Below are 24,969 nucleotides of genomic sequence, written 5' to 3'. Positions count from 1 at the left end.
GCTGTATATACACAAAACTAAGCATCATCAACAGCATAAAAGTTTTCATGTTTAGTCTTATGACTAAAACCTCTCTTGTGGATCAGTCTAAAATATAGACTAAAATCTTTCTGGCCAGCCTGAAACAGACCAAAAGCATTCTGAGCTTATCCCCACAAACACAACACACACACACAAAAGGAAAAGAAAAAAAAAAAACATCAAAGTATCATGAAATGAAGCTGCCTTCTGTATTTGTGTTCACACAACTGACTTAACCTGAGGCTCCACATAGCATTCATTTATTTGATCTGTTCTACATTGTTCTTCTAATATCACAGTACAATTCAATGTTATTGCATATAAGTGTAAACCCTTTTCTCCCCGTGCAGTCATAGTTTGGCATTGTAGAGTCATGGCTTAAATTGCATTGTATTGTGTGTTATGTTTTTAATTGCAGCATGTGTGGCAGTAATTCTGCAAACGTCTCATTCTTTAGTGTTCATGCATGTCTCCTGAAGCAGCACATTGGCTAAAGACACAATGACGCAATCCTTGGACTAGTTTACCTGCTGGGTGGTAAAAACGTAAAAAATAAAAACATATATGTAGATATTTTTGGAGCCGATGGGTGATGCTTAGCTATGAATTGCGCTTCCTCTTTGACAAAGTAGCTTTAACTTAAAGGGTTAGTTCACCCAAAAATGAAAATTCTGTCATTAATTACTCACCCTCGTGCCGTTTTACACCCGTAAGACCTTTGTTGATCTTCGGAACACAAATTAAGATATTTTTGTTTAATTCCGATGGCCTACACAGGAAGCAATGACATTTCCTCTCTGAAGATCCATAAAGGTACTAAAAACATATTTAAATCAGTTCATGTGAGTACAGTGGTTCAATATTAATATTATAAAGCGACAAGAATATTTTTGGTGCGCCATAAAAAACAAAATAACGACTTATTTAGTGATGGCCGATTTCAAAACACTGCTTCAGGAAGATTCGGAGCATAATGAATCAGCGTATCGAATCATGATTCGGATCGCGTGTCAAACCGCCAAACTGCTGAAATCACGTGACTTTGGCGCTCCGAACTGCGGATTCGACACACTGATTCATTATGCTCCGAAGCTTCCTGAAGCAGTGTTTTGAAATCGGCCATCACTTTTTTTTGGCGCACCAAAAATATTCTCGTCGCTTTATAATATTAATATTGAACCACTGTACTCATATGAACTGATTTAAATATGTTTTTAGTACCTTTATGGATCTTGAGAGAGGAAATGTCATTGCTGGCTATGCAGGCCTCACTGAGCCATCGGATTTCAACAAAAATATCTTAATTTGCGTTTCGAAGATTAACGAAGGTCTTGCGGGTGTGGAACGGCATGAGGGTGAGTAATAAATGACAGAATTTTCATTTTTGGGTGAACTAACCCTTTAATATTTGTGCAATCAGGTTGATAGTCAGGTCATTTGTGACCTGTGGCTTTCCTAAAAAAATATATGGCATTTTACTGTCACTGAAATCTACAAAAATAATTAATTTACTTGATTCATGTTAGATATAACTGTTCACATTTCCCATAACTCTATTATTAATAATAATAATAGTAATAACAAACAATACAATTTTCTTTTGATATTACAACCAGTTACAGGCTAAAACTAACTTATAACTTAATGGCTAATAGTTTCATACTCAAAGTAACATTTTTAACCTCTAAATAGTATTTTCTTTGCAGAAAATGTTAGTATTCTAGTAATATGGATAATTCTGATATATTTTTTTAAACCTTCTAACAGTCTTCCACCATCTATTTTTTGGTATCACTTCATTTGTTCAAATTAGTTAACTACATTAGTTAACATGAACTAACAATGAACAATACATCTACAGCATTTATTAATCTTAGTTAATGTTAATCTCAACCATTTTTAATACATTTTTAAGATAAAAAGTTATATCTGTTAACATTAGTTAATGCACTGTGAACTAACATGAATATAAACAGTTTCAACACTGCACCTTGGATTGACGCTATGGGGTCCCTTCACAGGGAACCATGATTACAGTCATAACCTGAGACGTTTTATTAACTAACGTTAACAAATGTTAATAAATGCTCTAAAAATATATTGCTCATTGTTAATGTTAGCTGAGGCATTAACTAATGTTAACAAATGGGACCTTATTGTAAAGTTTTACCCTATTTTACTTAAGTTACTCTAGTAATTCAAAAATGTTTTATTCTAGATGGCATGAGTATAACTGCTGTCCTTTAGAGAAGCTGTAATCTGATATATAATTAAGTGTGGATACTCATTAAGAGGCACTTTTGGTACAAGCCACATCACTTAGCCCAAGTACAAGTAGGGATTCAAGAACAAAGGAATTCAATGATTGGTGCACTCGCAAAAAGTGTCCCTCCTAAATAGGGCCGCTATTGACACATATTTTTCATGAACGTTCATTAGCATAATGAGAATAAATGGAGTCTGTCTCCCTCCACTCCATTAAACAATTCCAATACTGATGAATAAATAGTCTTGTCGTTTTCTGCTCAAACACCTGTTTATCTCCATTTTGTCCCTTAGACCCCAGTGTCGTCTTCTTCCTCTCCATCTTCCTGTTGCGGGAGTAGCCTGTAGTGTTCAGCACCCAGTGGAAGGAAGGTGGAACGGGGCCGATTCCTGTCTTCATCCACTGGGGAGTCGTGGTTATTTGGCTCTGGCTCATCAGAATTGCATTTGTAGTATCGCTCTCTTGGAGGCTCAACTTCACCCACCTCCACTGGTAGGCTCAGCCCCCCTCTGAGGAAGGAGAGCAGGTAGCCAATGGGCACCGGGAGAGATGCTATGATGATTAGCAAGGACAGCATGATCAGAGCCCATCCAGGATACTCGAGGCTAGCTTCAGAACCCTGACAGAGAGAAATATATTAGAATGATTTCTGAAGGATCATGTGACACTGAAGACTGAAAATGCTAAAAATTCAACTTTGTCATCACAGGAATAAATTACATTTTAAAATATATTCAAATAATATTTCACAATATTACTGTTTCTACTGATTAAATAAATGCAGCCTTGATAACCAAACTTTTCAAAAATTAGTATATGTACAAAAAAAAAAAACAAGACACTTTTCAAAATATATAAAAAGTCATACAGGTTTTAAAGACAGGAAGGTGAGTAAATGATGAGAAAACTTGTATTTTTGTGTGAACTCTCCCTTTAAAGTTATCTACAGTCATCATTCCTTTTTTAGACATAAGTTAGTCCATAATGTTATCTCAGTTTGTATAATACCGTGGTGTGGTTCCAGGCTGTGTAAGTGGGCCGTTTGAAGACCATGCGGAGAAGACTAGCAGCCAGCAGCCCCACCATACCGAATAGGCACACATACTTCCACAAATAGCGATAAACCACCGGAGGGCGCCAGTGTAGCATCACCTCCACATCATCCAAGAAACTGCAGAACAGCAAATAAACAAGGATAAAAAACGGTCCCACAAGCGGTATTAACTTCAGCAAAATCAGCATATAAATCAATTATTTCACATTTAATCTCACCGATCAGCACCGTAAACCCACGCCACGCTGACAGTTTCAAAGATGACCACGACAATCAGCGGTAATGTTGCAGAATAATCGTCAAACATGGTCACAAAATAGTTGCCACTTCTTTGAGTGAAGAGCAGGCCCAATGAAGAAGCCCAGGATACAGCTACACACTGCATGTTATACAATGATAAAGCCAAGTTATGTGACAGCTAAGGCACAATATCCTTTAGCATTAGCACGTCTATTTGAGTGTACCCGTCAACATGGTCTTGTGGCGCCCCAGCACTCTGAAGTTGTCCATGAGTGGGGTAAGAATCCCCTGCATGGTGCCAAACATGGTGGAGAGACCCAAATTCAGCAGCATGAGAAAGAACAAAGCTGACCAAAATGGACTTGCAGGAAACAACGCCATCGCCTCCGTAAATGCTATAAATGCCAAACCTGTGCCTTCCACTCCCTGAGAGAAAGAAAAACAGCATAGATGGATGGATGGACTCTCACAACCAGATATAATTTCACTATGACAGTGAAATACATTTAACTGAGTAGTAATAGAATATGCTCTGAAGCGCATACACATATGTTTACCCTACCTTGCTCATTTCTCTTTCCAGGTCACAGTCGGTGATGTTCGACCCTAGCAGGCTTCCATAGTGGCTGTACCATTCTCTGTAGTCATGAAGAAACACTGATTTGGGGTCAGACATGTTGAACCATGGCCACCAATGCTGCGATGAACCCGCTGTTGCCATTTCTGCCATCCTGGCCACATTACTGCAAAGTGGCATTAATTGAAATACAAATATGAAGAAATGATAAAAATATTAATGTAATATAGAATAATTTATAGTAATATTTCGCTGGATTTATTATATGCAGTTTAGTTTTAGGGGACAAAAATGACGAAGATGAATAGAAGGATGTATTGATGAAAAGCTTAGACATCATACAAAAATCATTGCTATATAAATTACACTATTGTTCTGTCAGATTTTTTTTTTTTTCACATTGTAAACGCTTCTTCTGGGTTCTACGGTTCATTATTGGCTCTTATAAGCCAGCTCCTGCGTCAGAGACTGACACAGAAGAGAAGAAATTGTTGAATAAAGTGGGGTTTTTTTGCGAAAAAAAGTATTCTCGTCGCTTCATAACATTAAGATTGAACAACTGTAGTCACATGGACTATTTTAACGATGTCTTTACTACCTTTCTGAACGAAAGTTTTATGGGTTTGGAACGACATGAAGGTGAATAATTAAAGGGTTAGTTCACCCAAAAATGAAAATAATGTAATTTATTATTCACCCTCATGTCGTTCCACACCCGTAAGACCTTCATTCATCTTCGGAACGCAAATAAAGATATTTTTGTTGAAATCCGATGGCTCAGTGAGGCCTGCATAGCCAGCAATGACATTTCCTCTCTCAAGATCCATTAATGTACTAAAAACATATTTAAATCAGTTCATGTGAGTACAGTGGTTCAATATTAATATTATAAAGCGATGAGAATATTTTTGGTGTGCCGAAAAAACAAAATAACGACTTAAATAGTGATGGCCGATTTCAAAACACTGCTTCAGGAAGCGTCGGAGCGTTATGAATCAGCGTGTCGAATCATGATTCGGATCGCGTGTCAAACCGCCAAACTGCTGAAATCACGTGACTTTGGCGCTCCGAACTGCGGATTCGACACGTTGATTCATAACGCTCCGAAGCTTCATGAAGCAGTGTTTTGAAATCGGCCATCACTATATAAGTCGTTATTTTTATTTTTTTTGGCGCACCAAAAATATTCTCGTCGCTTTATAATATTAATATTGAACCACTGTACTCACATGAACTGATTTAAATATGTTTTTAGTACATTAATGGATCTTGAGAGAGGAAATGTCATTGCTTTGAATGCAGGCCTCACTGAGCCATCGGATTTAATCAAAAATATCTTAATTTGCGTTTCGAAGATGAATGAAGGTCTTACGGGTATGGAACGGCATGAGGGTGAGTAATAAATGACATTATTTTCATTTTTGGGTGAACTAACCCTTTAATGACAGAGTTTTTATTTTCGGGTGAACTAACCCTTTATGGTGAGAATTTAAATACAATCGTATTTCAAGCAAAAAAGAAGGAAAACGAACACAGATTCTTACTTACGTTGCAACACAATTCAGAGCAATGTTCTTGGCTCTGAAACCAAGGACCACAAAGACAACCAGAGAGGCCAATACCGAGGTCATGAAGTTGATGGCAGAGACCATGATGGCATCCCGGTGGCAGTTGTTATGCACAGGGTTGTAGGAAGAATAAGCGATCACAGAGCCGTAACCCAAACCCAGTGCAAAAAACACCTGTGTGGCAGCCTGACGCCACACCTGCACTTCCCCCCAAATCTCCAGCTAATACAAACAGAGAAAAATACTGTATGATTACAAAATCACATTTAAATATAGCATGATTTTACATGCCTTTGAACTGCACTTTATGGGAGTAGTGTGAGCTCTTGTTGTCACCTTAGGATAAAACATATATTTGATGCCGTCTATAGCCCCGTCCAACATGAGCCCTCTGATGAGAAAACAGATCAGCACAGCATAAGGAAACACGGAGGAGAAATACATCACCTAGAGAAAAAGAAGGGACAAATCTTTTTTTTATTGATTGGTTTCACTAACATATGTTGATTCATTTCATTTAAACATTTTGGCAACAATTTTGAATACAGCGTGGGGACAAAATGTCCCTTCAAGAATATTAAAACACCCTACATTCTGAAGAAAATGGCTTGATAAATAATTAAAAATATTTATTTTTTGACAATGTAGAAATGCAAAAAGGTTTGTGTGAGGGTTAGGGGATAGAAAATATAATTAACAAACAGAAGATGTACCAGAAAAGTCCCTACCATGATTGAAAAACAAATGTGTGTGTATTCTGTACCTTGGCAGAAGACTTGATGCCCTTGATCATTGCGAGACACACTATAGCCCAGGCAGCAAGGAGGCAACCGGTCATGATGGGGTTAAACTCTCCCGACTGATCTATGGAGTCTGAGATATCCAGAGCCTTCCTGAACCAGAAATATGAGGTAGGAGAGCTCGCTGCACATTCCTTCACTAAGACAGGAAGATGAGATCAACACAGCCGTACATAAACCTTTTGTATCACAGACACGCAACATACAAAGTGTGTAATTATGAGGGATGTGCGTGAGTAACTGACTAGTGGAGTGCTCATTCAGCTCTAATCATTTGACACTAGTAAAAACATGATTCAATTTTTGTTTTTTCACATCCTTGAAAAGAAGGATAATTTTCATTTGTGCATCTGTCTGACTTAGGCAACAACGAAATGTTCTCTTACATTAAATCCCTCACCTCAAGTTTGAATGCAATGAGTTTTACTGTTGTTTTTAAAGGCTGATGTTTTCATTAATGCATTTTGTTCCTTCATTTTATTTTTTTTAAACTTACATTATCGTTCAAAATTTTGGAGGCGGTAAGATTTTTTAATGTTTTTAAAAGAAGTCTCTCATTTTCACCAAGGCTACATTTATTTGATCAAAGCAAAAACAGTAATATTGTGAAATATTTTAATTTAAAATAATTGTTTTTTATTTGAATATATTTAAACGTAATAATTCCTGTGATAAAAAGCTGTATTTTCAGCATCATTACTCCAGTCTTCAGTGTCACATGATCCTTCTGAAATAATTCTAATATGAAGATTTGCTGCTCAAGAAACATTTACTATTATTAACAACATTGAAAAAAGTTGTCCTGCTTAATATTTTTGTGGAAACCATCATCATTTTTTTTAGGATTCTTTGATGAAAAGACAGTTCAAAAGAATTTATTTGAAATAGAAATCTTTTTTTTAAAAAACAATATAAAAGTCTTTCCTTTCACTTTTCATCAATGAAATGTGCCCTTGGTGAATAAAAGTATTAACTTCTTTAAAAATTGATTCCAAGTGATTTTGCGTACGTGAACAACATACCTGTCTGGTTTGAGATCATATCGACAGGACAGTGTTCCCATGGCAATGGATACTGGAATGAATTCCCCATATAGAACAGAGACCAGGCAATGATCACATTATAGTACAGGGCCACGAAGAAACAAACCTGAGGGGAAGAAAAAAAAAATATATTATGACCTCTTAAGTCTGTACTGAAGTATGATTAAACACCAAAAAGTCTAAAAATAGACAGTGTTAATATAACACTTGCTCCATTACTGAAAGGCAAAAAAAAAAAAAAAAACTCATATTGTGTAAGATGCCAACGTTATAGAACTTCTGCCATCTGATCTTGCTGATGAGCTGATAATGCTATCATACAGGGACACATGTACAAATGCACACAGAAAAACCTCTTATATACTCATACAGTGAGGAAATACTCCTCCTACTCACATACAAACACAGAATATATGTCAACATGTATGTATGGATTGCAAACATTTTAGAAACACTTCACATAACAACATTTTTTAAGGCAGTCTAAAAAATAAAAACTACCGCATCTGTTTTGACAATTCTAGACAGCATGACACAAATATTTTCTCAAAAATTTCTAATTTTAATGTGTCAGTCACAAAAATATTTGTGGCTTTTTTGCCTGTGAGTAAGACACATTTTCTGTTGAAACTGAAGGCTGAAGCTCATAAATCAAGTTAAAAGAATCCCATGCCATGTAACCACCAGACGAAACATGAGACCTTTCAGCTAATTTTAAATATAAACTCACCAATAATATCTCTGAAAAAATGTCAACAAACTATTTTTGTCCGTCTTTGTTATAATGTCTACTATGCACCAGAAAAAACGTGTAATAAAAATAACCATGCTGTGAACCAGGTTTACACCTTCAATACTTCATGATGTTAAATTATGTAAAAATAATTATGCTGAAGCAAATAATGTTTCATTGTAAAATAAATATACTAAACTGTCTTCAATGACTCTTTTTTTACTATATAAAATTATTTAAGTTAAACCTTGAACACAGACGTATACTTACTTATCACTAACCCTACCCTGAAACACACCCTCTCCAGAATATATATATATATATTTGTAAGCAATAAGGTACGAGAGGCTGTGCTGTATCATGAATAAGTCACAGCTAAAGGGCGTTGTTAGGGACGACGCAAATTTTACCTTATAGAGTACCTTATTGCTTTTATAAAACGGTTACCACACAATACAAATATTAAAGCCAAAAATATGTATCAATGCAACTTTCATGAATTAAACTTTTACTAAAAGCCTTCCTTCCGCCGGAAAAAATAGTCCCTGACCGTGAACAGCAACAGAAGTTACATTATTACGCCATTAGATGGCAGCAAAGACTGTCTTTATGAGTGAGTCAGTCAGTAGCGAAGACTTTTACACTGAAAAGACTGAATTGTTGTGAACACGGAACAAGACGCAACTGACAAATGCTTTGACTAGTGCTGTCAGTCACGGGAAAACCCCATAGCTGTTAAAAGGACAGGATAATACATTGGACATTTAAACAGATTTTTTTATTATGAACATAGGACTGACCTGAAGGAAAATGCTAAATCTGAATGCAGGTAATAAACTCGCTCACTCGATCTCTTTCTCACAATACTCTTCTACATAATACAGTAAGCTTCAATGAACAATATCAGTTGAGAACATAAAGTTTACGTTGCTAAGAGTGGTTGCTAAGGGTGTTGTGTAGTATAACACAGAACCGTTGGGTGAAGCGGTCATAGCCGTGTTTTATCATGAATAAAACACAGCTATTGACCAATCAGAATCAAGGACAGGAACTAACCGTTTTATAAATGAACATAAGCCCAATGTTATATTGAAATAGAATAATATAATGCAGAGAGTGTTTATATGTGTTTTACCATGCAGCTGGAGTAGCCGATGCCTGCGAGGCGAGGCGAGATATGTTTCCAGACCCCAATGCTGCCCTGACGGATGCTCTGCCCAGCGGCCAGCTCCATGAAGAACAGAGGAACCCCGATAATGAGCAACAGCATCACGTACAGTAACATAAAGGCACCTGAAGAAAGAGAGTGTGCGATTACATTACCATTCATTCAATATCACAAACACTTACAATAAACAAAAAAGTACCCACCTCCTCCATTTTGGTGGCAGAGGTAGGGAAACCTCCAGACATTGCCCAGGCCAACGCTAAAGCCCACCTGGGCGAGCACATACTGCAGCTTACTGTCCCACGCTGGCCTGTCGTCCTCCTGCCCATCAGCACCTGCGGACCTGACTTCATCATCTGCCGACACCAAAGCCACGTCTGATCGGCTCTCGGCCAACACACTCCCATCCTCATTCGTCAATGGCGGCTTCTCCATCTAGAAAGGGCACAATATTTGTCACTAAATATTGGAGAACATAGACAACCAGTCCAGTCAGTGTTATTTTAGTTGTAGTATTTATTAATATTTTCAATTATCTTTTATTTTTATATATTTCCAATCTTTGTTTTAATTTTAGCTAAAATTTTAGTAATTTTATAATGTGCTTTTGTAATTTTTATGTTTTATTTTAATAGTTCCATTTTTCCATTTATTTTTATTCCTTTAGTACTTCAACTTATTTTAATTCAGTTAGCTGTCAAGGCAACATTTCCCATTTTTAAATTTTTTAAGTTTAAGTTAAGTTTTCATCTAGTATTTATAAAAAATTTTTTTAAAGTTTTAGTTATCAATAACAAGACTGCTTCCAGTATAGCTCCTTGTTTTAACCATCATGGGTGAATGATGAATCGATTCATTTTTAACTTTCCTTTCAAGATCTAAAACAGTGACATACAATAGAAAAGTACCTGTGTTCAACATGTTTCTGAGTTAACATATGTGCACAGTGTGTGTGTGAAGACAAGTACACCCGATTCTCAGAAAACCACGGGGATCCGCTAACCCTTTATTTCTTTTTATCTAGCTCTTCGCTTCGCTGTATTTACTTCTCTCGAACTCTTTCCCTCTTCCCTGGAGAGAAGTGAATAGTTTCATTGTGCTCTTTATGTAAGTTGGAGCTTGTCAAGTCAAAAAGTCAAGTCCACCTTGCCATCTCCCTCCTTCCCTCCAGCTATCACTTTTCTTCTCACTTCAAGGTAAACAGAAGATTATGGTGTAGAATGTACAACACTGAGAACAGAAAACCAGAGTGAAGAGAATGTAGAAAAGATAAATAAATTAGTTATCTTACATTATTACCATGTAGGTTCACATATTTATTTTATTCAACATCAGGACGTTACACTACACTCTTAAAAAGGGGGTTTTGCAACCATTTTTTGGTTCCCTAAAGAACCTTTCAGTGAACAGTTCTAAAAAGAACCATTTGTTCTTAGTGCGAAAAACATTTTAATAATCTAAAGAACCCTTTTTCACTATAAAGAACCTTTTGTCCAATGGAAAGGTTCCAAGAATGTTAAAGGTTCTTCATGGAACCATCGATGCCATTAAAAAAAACTTTATTTTTAAAAGTGTAGGTAAAAATAAATAAAAAAATAAATAAAAATTACCTTACTTTTCTGTGCATTTAAAAAAAACTTTAATAATTTATTATTAATGTCTTCTTTTATTAGTATAAAACGAGTTATTTAACTTTTTTGTGTGTGTGTGTGTGTGTGAAAACTTTCACTCCTTATTTGTCACTGAACTGTACAGTACATCTAAATCTCTTTATCTTAGAAATAATCCAGACATTCACCAGTGGAGATAAAAAGCTCAGCTGAACACAGACAAAAGACAAACTTGGAAGTGTGTATTTCAAAAATTGGACTTGTTAATTTAGCAAGCAATACATGTTTGCAACTTTGCATACAGTTCAAGCCAAATATTTAACAGCAAACAGAGGGCAACATCAACTACAGCACCAGAGTCCCATTGGTTTAAATCTAATTTTGACAAAAAAACTGTAATTCACATTAATTTTTTTTTTTAGCATACAGAGTCCCTCATTGTGATTGTGAAACACACAACCAGGCCTGTACAAGAATCTTTAGGCCAGTTAATTGCTGGAAATCAAAAAGCTCTTTGAGTTGTAGCTTGAGTTGTTTTCTAGCTAGGGATCCAGACAGAAGGGTTTGAAAATAAATTACAGTAAGTAAAACACATATGACATTGCATAACTGATGCAAAAACAATTAAAATAACAACTGAAAAACATTTTATTCTATATAATATGCAAATGTGGAAAGATTTCATACCATAGCACCATACAAAAACACTGATATAATTGATTATATATTTGATTTATATTCAAATATATTTTACTAATAATTTTATAGTAACTAGTTTAGTTGGTTAATTTAAAGTGAAAAGCAATGCTGTTTTTAATCTTAACCAAACAACAAAGGGAAAAAAATCACTCACTGCTCTTGAACTTTAAAAAGGATATGAAGATTATGCAGTGTTATTTACTTGATTAGACTACTGTCATAACTGCCTGTTTTTGTTTCATGGCTGGTAAAAATTAGTTTTGGCTGGTAAATTTTCTTAAGTCACCGACCATTGACAGGTGTTGCAAAAAGTTAGTTTTAGGCCCTTTTTGTGCATTAAAAAGGTTGAAAATCCCTGAACTGGGGCATGACATAAAGTCATGCGTCTGCATACAGTTTCACAGCTGAAGAGGCCATGTGGGTAAATGCAGACTTGAAACAGTCGGGTCCAGCAGTATTTGCCCACTGTCTGAGGAAGGGCCCAGCTCGGGGATCTATGTGCTCTCCACTGCGAGAGTGGAAAAGTACAGATGTCCAAAACTCTCTCTAGCAAAGAGAGAGTGAGAGAGTGTGTGAGAGAAGGAGAAAGAGGTGTGTTACTGCGTCAGAGCTGGAGCAGCTAGTCGTTCTTAGTTGACTGACAGGCGGACTTTGTGAGGTGGAAAGTTTTCAAGGTGTCCAATGCCTCTATGATGATCTTGTGACAGGGGAAAAATAAACATGTCTCTTGTCTCTCTTTACTCTGTGTCCTCATATATCTAGGTAGTTGTTTAGAATGGCTAAACTGTCAAATTACAAAATAAAGAAAGACAAAAAGTAAACTGAAAGTAGTGGGAAAGTGAACAGATTTTCTTTGCCTCTTTGTTATTTCTACGAGTGCCAGTGACCTTCCCACTCAACCTGTTTTTTGATTGGCTGTGCTATTTCTCTTTACCAGTGATTTCACTTATGCCACACTATGCATGGGAAGACATAACTATACGCGTAGACAGTATCTACAGAGCGTCAAAGCAGCTAATTATTTAATTGAAATGTTGAAACAATGCTCTCGCTCTCCACGTGGGTACCTGCGCTGTTTATATTCATGTCACCTTGAAAGAAGCAGAAGTTTACTTGTGTTTCTTATCTCTAACTTACCCTAAAACACAACTTTACATATTCTCAAACGACAAGTCCAAAGTTATGATAAAACAAAATGTTTTTCTCTTTGCAACAAATGCTCATCTTTATGTTTTTGAAATATAATCGGCCTACATTATGTTTTTCCAAATTGTACAATTTGGAAATTTTTCTGAATTGTGCTGCATTTTGGTCAATGTCTGTTTCTTTTATTGTGCTATATTTTGACTTGATTGTTTGACAATGTAACAAGCTTTATTTGTAAACTAATTTATGCAAAACTAAAATACCCAAGGTATATTTTTGGCTGAAATTTATGCAGCATCACCAGCTTGGTGCAAATTTAGCAGCTGACAGTATTTCAGGAACATGCCATTCCAATCAACCAGGAATATATTTCACACCCCACCAATGTATTTACACTCATTGATTCAACTGTAAATAAACAGTAAAACCTGAACTAGACAAAATTGATCAGATAAACAAACATATTGGCAGTTGAATGTATTAAAGACAACAAGCATTTACCTAGATAAAACTTTTATGCCAAAGCAAGTCTCAGCTGCAACTGGACACATTTTGCTAGTTTATTGTTGTTTTTTTTGGGATAGAAACTGGTGAACCTCCAAAGCAAACAAACATGTGCACATATAAAGTAACTCCAGAAACTCAATTGAAAAGTTTTCGGTTGCAGCTCATGACAAGAAAACTTGCAGCAACAAATTCTTCGACTCTTACCTTGCAGCCCGTTTCAGGGGGAGCCCTGTTGTAGATTTTCTTGTTTTGTTTAAACCGTTAATCTTAAACTGGCAGGCTCTGCGTTATCGATTCGGATAATAATCCAGTCGTTCAGACTCACTGCAATATTTTTATCCCACTCTTGGGGTGGTTTAGAGATCGCCACGTTGGAGGGCTCCGAATGTACAACTTTGGTAAAAGGCAAATGTAACGCCAGACCCTTAAGTTAAGCGCTCTGTCATTGGAGATCAACTCGTGAGCTGTTGTACCTACGCTGTAACGAAGCCCACCCCTTCTTGACAGCTCTTTGTGTCACATTACAGAACACGCGGAGCTCCCTTTTTGGGGTCTGCACTCGTCCCTTTAATAATCTGATTGATAAAACATTTTTGAAGTGTATAAAACCGCCTAAACTGTTATTATATCACGTAGGGAGCTTATGTGGGCAGCAAAACGAGATTTATTCGTGGTAATGCATGACTGCTAAGCTCCACCTCGCGCCCCGCCTCTTGTTTATATTTTGCGAAAGCGCACTGCTCTTCACGTGCGTTGAGAGCTCACTGGTCTTTAGAAAGGCTGTGGAGAAGTAAAGATAGTGCATTTGCTACAATAGCAGAAGAGCAGAGACATCTGGTTGTAGAGGTGACAGTTACATAACATTACTAATTTCTGCCAAGAAATATGAGAGGCCAAATAGAAGACCCATTTCACTTTCTTAACACACGAGGGCGCCATCGCCTTACCGTAGGACCTCTAATAGTCTTAAATTTTTTTAAACTTGTTTAATTATTTGTTCTCTTAAAATATTCATTAAAAATACACATTCATTCACTAAGATACGGTACCTTTGTGAATGAGAGGAAAGAGGAAATACAAGTGTCATGTGAAATTTGATTCACAGTTCCTGGTAGGATGAACAGCATTTATGCTCTACTTGGCAAGGCGTACAAGGCAATAGACAGAATTCATATCAAAATGACACAATCACTGCAAGTGAGAGGTTATTTAAGTGTGGGAAGTGTATGAAATTCCTCCCAAGTAATGATAGTTGTTTTCTGATTATGTCAAACTGAAATAATCAATGGATAGTTTTGCAGAATTTACAACAATTGAACAAGCTACATATACAGAATTTCAGAAGTATAACAAATATTTCATAACAATGAGAACTGATTTTTTTTTAAAAAAGCAAAACAACAACACCATTACATAAGTAATACAAACTGTGCAACTGTATTAAGATATTATCACTCTAATTGTATTAGGTGATGACAGCACACACTGCATAAACTGACAAAGACAGACAAAAGTATATGGCAAATAACTTAAACACTGAGGTAACAGCATTTCTTAACACCTGCGAGTGACAGAGTAACAGTGGACACTGAAAAAAATAAAGAGAGAGGGAGGGTGAGAGGAGAATGACAGATCTAGACAAACAAGCCTAGCCTGAACACTCTGAACTGAAGCAGCAACAGCGCAGTTCTTCGCCAAAGACAGTTTGTGGCACTGTGAGTATTAACTCATATTTTTCACTTGTCTTTATGTGTGAATACATGTGTTGCTTTTTTTTTTAAATATTTTCCTATACAATCTGTTTTGGGCGCATGACAGTTTCTTATAAAACTCTCATGAATATCTATCTGAAATTGCCTCTCAGAGGTATGTCAGAGGAATGTACTTACAGGAATGTATTAACACACTTCCACCCATGTTTCTGTGCTCTTCATATCCTGAAACTCAGGAGAGAGAGAGAGAGAGAGAGAGAGAGAGGAAGTCCAAGTTTCCTTCAAGTTAAACAGATCAACTAGTTTTTCTTGTTCTTGCATTTCTCTATTAGGTGTAAACAGAAGATGTGACAGAAGGAGGTGTACACATCTAACACACGGTAAGACTGTCTTAAACCAAACATTTAAATCTTTATAATGTCATCGAAATTGAGACTTTACATTAATACTAGCAATTAGGCAACTGGTCTTTTGCTTTTATAGTCACATGCAGATGCTTGTTGTGATGCACACAGGTAAAGAATCAACGCTTTTCCCTGAAGAATTGAAAATGATTCACTGAACTATAGCAATGTTCAGTGTGCTGTAATCTCATATCTAAGAGCTATATTTTGTGTCTGGTTCCTATTATTTGGCGATACAATGACATGGCAGTGTGAATGCAAACAAATCATTGCATAGGTCTCTGCTAATAATAGCAGCTGTGTTATAAACCCTGGGCATTGATGCTGCCACTCCTCCTAAACAACAGAAGAATGTTCAGTCAATGCAGTGATTTTGACATGGTGATTGTGTTGGACTTTTAATGGAGTTCTTGAAGATTTCTTTTTGTAATTTTCAGGAATACAGTGGGGGGTTAAAAATCCGAGACCACATTGAAAATCAGGGATTTGAAATATAATCTAAACCTTGAAGGTTTATAAGTTTGAGATGTTTTAAAAAAGAATTATGAAAACAAATGTTTTATATTCTGCACTATTTCTAGGTCATTAATCAAATAAATACATTTGTAACATTGATCATGTGAACTCTTTTGTACAGACAGATGTTCTTGCTTCCATTGAAGCACAAGATGCTCAGTAGATTATTTCAAATCATGCTGGAGAACGTGATAATTCATTTTTGCACAAACTTGTGAAGACTCAAATTGTTGAATGGTCTAGTAGCTATATAATTTAATTTTATTTCTTTCCAATCATCAATACATTTTTAAACTGCCTGTAGGGCTGCAGGGATGCTGAAGAAAACAGAAAAACACACAAGACAAAAGAATTTTTAAAGGGTTAGTTAAATAAGTGCTAGATGCTCTTTTGTATGATATTAAGTACAATGAATGGGGACAGTAGTGTTTAAACTTCATAAAAGGTACAAAAGCACATCTTAAAGGGTTAGTTCACCTAAAAAATAAAAATTCTGTCATTAATTACTCAGCCTCATGTCGTTCCACACCCGTAAGACCTTCGTTCATCTTCAGAACACAAATTAAGATATTTTTGATGAAATCCGATGGCTCAGTGAGGCCTCCATAGCCAGCAGTAACACTCCCTTTTTCAATGTCCAGAAAGCTACTAAAAGCATATTTAAAACAGTTCAAGTGACTAGAGTGGTTCAACTTTAATATTATAAAGCGACGAGAATATTTTTTGTGCGCCAAAAATAACAAAATAGCGACAACAATAAAACATTCAACAATATCTAGTGATGGGCGATTTCAAAACACTGCTTCATGAAGCTTTGAAGCTTACGAATCATTTGTTTTGAATCAGTGGTTCAGAGCGCCAAAATCACATGATTTCAGTACAAGGCTTCGTTACGTCAAGTGTTTTGAAACTTCAATAGTTCACGGGACTTTGGCAGTTTGATTCATGCTCCGAACCACTGATTCGAAACAAAAGATTCGTAAAGCTTTGAAGCTTCATGAAGCAGTGTTTTAAAACCACCCTTCACTAGATATTGTTGAATAAAGTTATTTTTGGTGCACAAAAAGTATTCTCGTCGCTATATAATATTAAAGTTGAACCACTGTAGTCCCATGAACTGTTTTAAATATGTCTTTAGTAACTTTCTGGGCATTGAAAAAGGGAGTGTTATTGCTGTCAATGGAGGCCTCACTGAGCCATCGGATTTCATCAAAAATATCTTAATTTGTGTTCAGAAGATGAACGAAGGTCTTACAGGTGTGGAAAGACATGAGGGTGAGTAATAAATGACAGAATTTTTATTTCTGGGTGAATTAACCCTTTAAGAGAGGTCTCAGACATTTGAATCCAGCTGTACATGTTATAATGGACTTTCTGGAAATCATTCCTTGAAAACTGAAACATATTTATTTATATTTTTAATTCATATTTTTATCATTTTTTATGTTTCCTCAGAAAAAGAGAATATTTTTTAATTTACTACATTATTTACAGGACTAAACATGAAATTTCATCCTGAGAAGAAATGTCCAGTGACTCTGTAACAGCCCACAACCAAGAAGCTCACAAAGATCTGACAAACTTTTATGGCTTTGTGCTAGTCAGAGGCCACAGATGTGACTGAATGAGAAGCTAATGTGGAGTAATGAATTGGTTATGTGTGGAATGTCAACCCTCTTTATCCCAGAGTCTTAAACAACGAATGAGTGAAACTCTCAAGCAATCTTGCCAAGACCAGGTTTACAAAAAAGCCATTCATTCTGTTTGGAAAAAAAAAAAAAAATCTAAACAGGCGTGTCTTAATTATAGGGAGTTGTGGTAGTCCAAGTCCTAAGGATTAGTTTATTAAACCATATAAAGAGTTTCTTCCAAGCTTCTTGGCACTTCTTTTCACTTTTTGTCTACCTGTCAGCTCAAATGAATGAAATTCTGTCTTCAGCATCTAATGTTCTCTTTCCAATAGTCCATTACAAACCTCTTTGATAATTGGGCTGTGGTAGCCTAAAGCTGTTTAACTAAAAGGTTGAAAGTTTTGTCCCACATAGAGTGTTGACCAAGGAACCGGAGATATTGATGAAAAAATTCAGACATTATTTGATCTCATTTAAAAAGAAACATATCTGTCCACTTTGTCCATGTTTTTGTTGTAATTATGACTCATTAGTTTACAGTTGAACCAAATCACACCTGACTTTGCGTCTGAACAGGTGAATAGGCAAAGCTGTCAGTTGGATGACAGATAAATACTTTCTAAATAACCTCTGTTGTTTTTTTTGTCTTTTCCTTTTATTTTTCCCTTTCATTCTTTCTCTCTCTAAGATGGCTGCTCCCCAAGTTATTCCCAGGAGAATGTCAAAGTCAATCAAAGTACCACCAAATGATACAGCTGCTTACCCCGGTCCCACTGGTATATATGCATTTATATCTGTATTTCTGTTTGATTAAATATATACAGCAATATATATTTTTGACAATATATGCACATTTGATATATATTTCATTGCTCATCTTAGTAAATGGAGGAGTGAAAACAGATACACATCTGATCCAAGCACAGAGAGAAGTTGTAAGTGTGAATGTTACATATAACATTGCCTGTTTGATTGAATGCAGACTGCAAAAATCCATCAGTACTTTAGTTTTGTATAGCGGAGACTGTGCTAGTTGTCACACTTTTTACTGAATAATTTACTGAATAATTCTAAGGGTTATTTATTCATTCATTCATTCATTTAATTCATAAACTCAGACCTTTTTGCAATCATTTTCAGCATTATTACCCAGAAAAAAGTACAGTTCATTGAACGCACATTGACTTTTGTAACAAACCTCACGGTAGATTGGGTAAGCTGTCACTATAGATGCTACCATTAAACATCCTATTATAGCTCTTTTTAGCAAAACAACAAATATAAAAAGATAAGACAATTCATAAAATATGTAAAAGATAACATACAAAAATATGAAACTGCTTTGAACAGCAAAATTGTGGTTAATAAACTTTATGAATTACAAACTGTAAAACACATGCCAACTTACCTCAATAACCTCAATTACCTCAAATTGTGCTAAGTTGCCCCAACCTGGATGATTTATCGCTTAAAACCTTACAGCTTGCTCCTTTTTTTTAATATCTCCCTCTGTTAGGAGTTGGTGAATCACTGTTTTGCTGATGTGGAGCGTTTCATGGCCCGTCTGCAGGTGACAGCAGAAGCTCTTGAGCAACGGAGCATGAAAAAGAGTCGCAAAAAGAGCAGCAAGAAGAATAAAAAACAGGATGGTGAGAGAGATGACCTCCATACTTCACAAGCCTATCCAAGACCCTCAGAAACATCATAAATCATAAATATTAAACATCTATGTTTGTAGATGGCCTTCTCACACAAAGGGCGACCCCACCATCGGAACAGGAGTTTGTGGATATATTTCAGAAGATTAAATATTCTTTCAGTCTATTGGTAAGATGACAAAATGATTATTTGTTTATTTATTTATTCCAATTATTTTTTTGCAGTTTGGCTAGTGGTGCAGAAATCATAGCTTTAAGAACTTTATAAAACTATGTCTGTATGTCTATGTGTTTGTTGTAGGACCGCCTAAAGATGAAAATCTCAGAGCCATCCTCAGAAGAACTCTTGCACCACGTCTTCATCCCTTTGCACTTGGTAAGAGAATTACACACACAGCAGACATACAGAGAAACACACCTAAACAATAAAATGCACATGCTTCATTTTTAAAACTACAACAAAAGGATTTGTAATGGCCATATTTAGTTTGTTGTTGTATGTTCACCAGATGGTGAAGACCACAGGTGGTCCTAAGTTGGCAGCAACAGTCTCCAGCCCCGCTCTGACCAGTGGAGCGATCTCTCTGCTACAGCAGAATCTAAACAAACAAGAGAAACAACTTTGGATGTCACTCGGGCCAAACTGGACCCTGCCATAGTCAGTAACAAAGCTGTAGAATTTCAATTTGAATGGAAATAATACTACTAGTATACTACTAGTTTGAACACCACTTCAATGAATAGTTCACCCAAAAATGCACATTCTGTCATTATTTACTCATCTTCATATTGGTCCAAACCTGAATGACTTTCTTCTGTGAAACATAAAATAAGTGCTAGATGCTCTTTTGTATGATATTACGTACAATGAATGGCGATGGTAGTGTTTAAACTTCATAAAAGGTACAAAAGCACATCTTAAAGGGTTATGAAGCAGTGTTTTGAAATCGCCCATCACTAGATATTGTGGAATAAAGTCGCTATTTTGTTATTTTTGGCGCACAAAAAGTATTCTCGTCGCTTTATATTAAAGTTGAACCACTCTAGTCACTTGAACTGTTTTAAATATGTTTTCAGTAGCTTTCTGGGCATTGAAAAAGGGAGTGTTATTGCTGGCAATTCAGGCATCACTGAGCCATCGGATTTCATCAAAAATATCTTAATTTGTGTTCTGAAAATGAACAAAGGTTTTACGGGTGTGGAACGACATGAGGGTGAGTAATTAATGACAGAATTTTCATTTTTGGGTGAACTAAACCTTTAAAAGGGTAAATTCTCCCTTAGTTAAGATCAGTTGATCAACTCCAATGTGTTTTTGTCAGCTCTCAACTCAGTGAGACTGTGCCTCCATACAAACCTGTCTTTCTGGATGGTTGGCAGCCTATGGTCATAGATGCGTATGGACAACCAATCGAGGACCCCATAGAGTCCCAGCACAAACATGAAGCTCTTATACAGACTCAACCGGTACGAGACCTCACATTCCCTGATATAAGCACAACCACAATACAAACCACATTAATCTCCTTCCTTTCTCTTTCCACAGGCACGTCTAACTGTACACCATGAACATGATGGGTTAGTATGGACCAGTCAGCTGTGTTTGTGCAGTGTCTTTGTGATGGCACTTTGTCTTATTGTGTGTGTGATTATGGTGTAGGATGGGAGACTCTCTGCCTCCTCATGACGAAAGGATGTATCGCTGCAGTTATGACTTTGTAGCACGAAACAGTAGTGAGCTCTCAGTCTTACAGGGAGAAACTCTAGAGGTACCTTGCATAGACATACACACCAGCAATGCTTCCTCCAACTTCCATTTCCATTTATATTTTTTGACAGTTTATATTCATATATATACATATACACTACTAACATTTTTAAATATGGAAAAAGTTCTGAGTTTGGTCAATTATTTCCATAATTGCTGACCAAAATTATTATTATTATTATTATTATTATTTTTTTAAAAAGAGTTCTCAGGACACATTTCACCATATAGATGATCTGTAAAGTGATATGTGCTTCCTCTTGAAAATCACCACTGACACATGCTCCCAGTTCACTCCATTTCCCCTCATTTTCAATCACTCTCTTATCTTCTCTTCCTCAGGTGTTAGAGTCAACAAAGCGATGGTGGAAGTGTAAGAATGATTATGGTCAGATTGGTTTTGTTCCACACAATATCCTCGAGCCAATCAATCACGCAGAAGTTGACTCTTCCAACATAGTAATGCGCAACCAGTCCATGGTAAAGGAATCATGCGCGCACAAAGGCAACCAGCAACATATAACATAACACACTCACATCCTCAGTCACAAACTAATTTCTATCATATTTTTATAGAAAGCTCCTATCTCTCCTCCGAGAGCAATCTCTTTTTATGGTGCACCCAATTCCTCAGGCGAAAAAGCAGTCCGCCCTGATCCACGCCCACACAGTATGCCGCCAGCTGGAGATGACGGAGGGAAAGGTAATGTTTCTACAGTACTTGCAAATTAGTCACTTCTAACCAGTCACTACAGTCTAATTAATGTCTTTTTATCAAAGTATGATTACAAGGAGAGTAGCCTACTTCTGGAGAAAAAGTTAAAAGCTTTGAGGTTATAGAGGATGGTCAAGTCATTATTTCAGTATTGTATACAAGAAAATGAACAAACCTGCTCTGTGTCATTTTATTCATAAACCTTTTTCTCCAGTATTAGTACACGACTCTCAGGAATACTTGATTCTGATTGGTCAATCGTGACATTCTACTGTCAAATATATTGTATGTACAATGAATAATCATTCATTTGTTTTGGCAACAGTCTTCTAACACTGTCCTAGTTTCATGTAACATTCTGGGGTTTCTTTTTCTTTCACATAATTAAATAATAATTAAATTCAAATCAATGTTGATTATATTAATTATATATTATCATACATTTATTTTGTTAGTTGTTTAATAAGCTGGATAATGTAGAGTCATCTGGTCAGTATCACAAAATTAACCCCCTTCAGTATTGATTATTTATATACTATTATAGTTTTGTGTAATATTTTGAATTATCTTTTATTTTTACATTATCAGTTAATAAATTTTAGTTTCATTATTTTATATTTAATTTTGCTATGTGCTTTTGTCATTTTTATTAGCTTTTTTTAATGTTTTATATATCTTGACTTTAATTCATTTTTGTTTTACTTTGAGTCATTTTAGTACTTGAACATAAACTTATTTTAGTTAGTTGCCCAGGTAACATTTTAAATTCAAGTTTATGTTTCATCTAATACATGGTTTATTTCAGCTTTATCTCAATTAATTTATCTTTAATAGCTTTGGTTTTAGTTAACAATAGCAACACACTGAATGATACAAGATTTCTCCTGATGACACTCTCTGGGATTTTTTATAATTGACCGACTGAATTTACATTTCCCCGTACATTATATTAATCAGAGAATATCAAAATGTCCAAATATCACAAATGTATATTTCATTTTATTTCTTACTGTAATTTTTATATGTGTTAACAGTAATATTGATGAATGATGAGCTCTTGCAGCGACTGGCCAATGGTAGAACAGCATCAGTACGCCCAGTAGTAATTAATAAAGCGAATGACACAACGGCACCACTGGACTATCACTCTTCCTCAGCTGAGGTTCAGGAATGGCTCAGGGCCAAAGGCTTCAACAATTAGTGAGTAAAATACACACATCTAGACATGATGATCTGGAGCTGAACTGATCTAAGACCTCTGAAATTTGCTCATGTTGTGATCTCTATCTCTGTCTCAGCACTGTAAACAGTCTGGGTGTCCTGACAGGAGCTCAGCTCTTCTCTCTGAATAAGGAGGAGCTGCGTTCCGTTTGTCCAGAAGAGGGCATCAGAGTCTACAGCCAGATCATGGTGCAGAAAGCACTGCTGGAGGTATGTATACATTACTCACTCCCAGAGGCATTCTCACAGAATACCTCTCATGCCTTTTAATTTTTTCCCTTTGGCAGATTCAGAATAACTTCCCCTCCCTCTTGCAACAACTTCTCTTTTCTGATGGTGTGTTGTTCACTGTAGTGAGGATGGGACAACCTGTCACTCACATGAGATCACAGCAATCACAAATCACAACCATCCAGTTATTTCCAGATGGACAAATATTAAAACCTACCTACACTCCTGGGCAAAATAAAATAAAAAACAACATTCCCACAAATGAAAAGTCGTTATCTAAAGAGGAATGATCAGATATTTTTTTTCAACAAGACAATGCTCCTGTCCAAACTGCAAAGACAACCAAGAAGTGGCTTGAGAACAAGTCCATCAGGCTCATGTTTTGGCCTGGTCAGAGTCCAGATTTGGTTTCACATTAAACTCAAATGAACTTGGAGACATTTTTCAACTACTCATGAAGTGTTTGAAGCCATTAACATTGAGTGCAACAACACTCTTCCTAAAAAGCTTCCTGTCTACAAGTTGGGGAAGGTTATTCCATGCTAACTTACTTTACCAACAGTATTTGTGCAGTTCTTGCTAATTTCCTGACCAGTGATTTGTGATTAAAATGGTTAAAACCGTTAAAAGACCACAAAGTATTTTTGGCTTGGCCCATTTTTTTCCCTAGGAATGTACATCTTTTCTTGTTTGAGAAGCTGTTTCACTTGGATATATGTCACAATAGAGAAGAAAAGACTATCACAACTTTCATTTCATTGTTGTTTTTATGTAATTGATAATATATATATATATATATATATATATATATATCATCATTACCAACTTTAAACATAGAAGCATTAAACAAAGTAAATAAATATTTAATTTAAATTGAATATTTAACTAGGTAATTTTTGCAAAAGCAAAATGTAGTGAAAAAGCATTTTCACTAACAGTATAAAAGTTGAATGAATAGTCTTTACTGTAAAGTCATTTAAAGTCATCTCAAACTTGATTTCTCTCAGTGGGTGACTGGAAATAAACAAAACAAACAAAAAAAAGAGAGGGAAATTATACAAATTGAAAGATGACTATCTTCATGATTATTTGTATCGCTCTTTTTCAGGATGTGCGGAAGGCCACTGAGTTGGAGGCCATAATGAAGAAACAGAAGATGAAAGTTGATCTGAAAGCAGAGGGTGGAGAATTTTAATGGATATTACATTCACTCACACATTCAGACAAGCATTTATGCTAACAGACAGGTGTGGCATGAATCAAGATCTTTTTAACCATAATGATCTCTGTTGATTTTATGTCATTGATAATATATATATTTCATCATTACCACTTAACTCAACATATATAAATTCAACCCTGTATATTCCTTTATGTATTGTATTTTAATGATAAATAAAATTATTGGAAAATTGAAAATATTCATATTTTTTTGATCATATTCATTTTTGCCAACAATGTGCAGTATACAACCAGAGCACACTGTATCCCAGAATGCAATGTACTCATATTGACTAGATGAATGAATTGAAAACAATTCAGGGTATTTTCCTCAAAATAAAAGTTTTAATTTGAAAACGATAGCTGGATGTCATTCACTGAATTAAATATAAAATGTAGTGAGGTCATGTGCACATGTAGCATTCTACACAGTAAAAATTGAAAAACAAAAACCTGCCCC

General features: G+C 35.9%; 2 protein-coding genes across 3 annotated transcripts; one reads left to right on the top strand and one right to left on the bottom strand.

Annotated features, from left to right (window-relative positions):
* Positions 1-1,335: 1,335 nt before the first annotated feature.
* Positions 1,336-14,331, bottom strand: slc6a16a (solute carrier family 6 member 16a). The gene is given in 13 exon segments (XM_051887887.1): positions 1,336-2,906; positions 3,296-3,458; positions 3,560-3,690; positions 3,692-3,720; positions 3,806-4,007; positions 4,144-4,324; positions 5,707-5,948; positions 6,063-6,173; positions 6,490-6,665; positions 7,549-7,675; positions 9,438-9,595; positions 9,674-9,905; positions 13,637-14,331. Coding segments are annotated over 12 exon segments (2,082 nt in total). The 5' UTR covers positions 13,637-14,331; the 3' UTR covers positions 1,336-2,576.
* Positions 14,332-15,030: 699 nt separating this feature from the next.
* On the top strand, positions 15,031-24,709 carry eps8l1a (eps8 like 1a). 2 transcript variants are annotated; one of them, XM_051887888.1, is made up of 16 exons: positions 15,031-15,147; positions 15,477-15,524; positions 18,384-18,471; positions 18,578-18,630; positions 19,212-19,344; positions 19,434-19,522; positions 19,655-19,729; positions 19,863-20,011; positions 20,676-20,820; positions 20,900-20,931; positions 21,014-21,122; positions 21,464-21,601; positions 21,698-21,824; positions 22,871-23,036; positions 23,135-23,267; positions 24,397-24,709. In XM_051887888.1, the coding sequence occupies exons 3-16, from the start codon at positions 18,384-18,386 to the stop codon at positions 24,481-24,483; spliced, it is 1,524 nt and encodes a 507-aa protein (XP_051743848.1). In that variant the 5' UTR covers positions 15,031-15,147; positions 15,477-15,524; the 3' UTR covers positions 24,484-24,709. The 2 variants fall into 2 exon arrangements, with proteins under 2 accessions (XP_051743848.1, XP_051743849.1); XM_051887889.1 differs by lacking the exon at positions 18,578-18,630.
* The last annotated feature ends 260 nt before the right edge of the window (positions 24,710-24,969 follow it).

Source organism: Ctenopharyngodon idella, chromosome 3 (genome assembly GCF_019924925.1).
Source record: "Ctenopharyngodon idella isolate HZGC_01 chromosome 3, HZGC01, whole genome shotgun sequence".
NCBI classification, from domain to species: Eukaryota; Metazoa; Chordata; class Actinopteri; order Cypriniformes; family Xenocyprididae; genus Ctenopharyngodon; species Ctenopharyngodon idella.
The sequence above is the reverse complement of the archived record's forward strand: the minus strand, read 5'-3'. Positions and strand labels throughout refer to the sequence as shown.

Bases quoted from the DNA above. Each gene is read 5' to 3' on its own strand.
- eps8l1a (XM_051887888.1), top strand. From the start codon at position 18,384: ATGGCTGCTCCCCAAGTTATTCCCAGGAGAATGTCAAAGTCAATCAAA. The intron at 19,730-19,862 runs GTAAGAGAATTA...TATGTTCACCAG, and splicing joins TCTTCATCCCTTTGCACTTG to ATGGTGAAGACCACAGGTGG. The intron at 21,825-22,870 runs GTAATGTTTCTA...ATGTGTTAACAG, and splicing joins TGGAGATGACGGAGGGAAAG to TAATATTGATGAATGATGAG.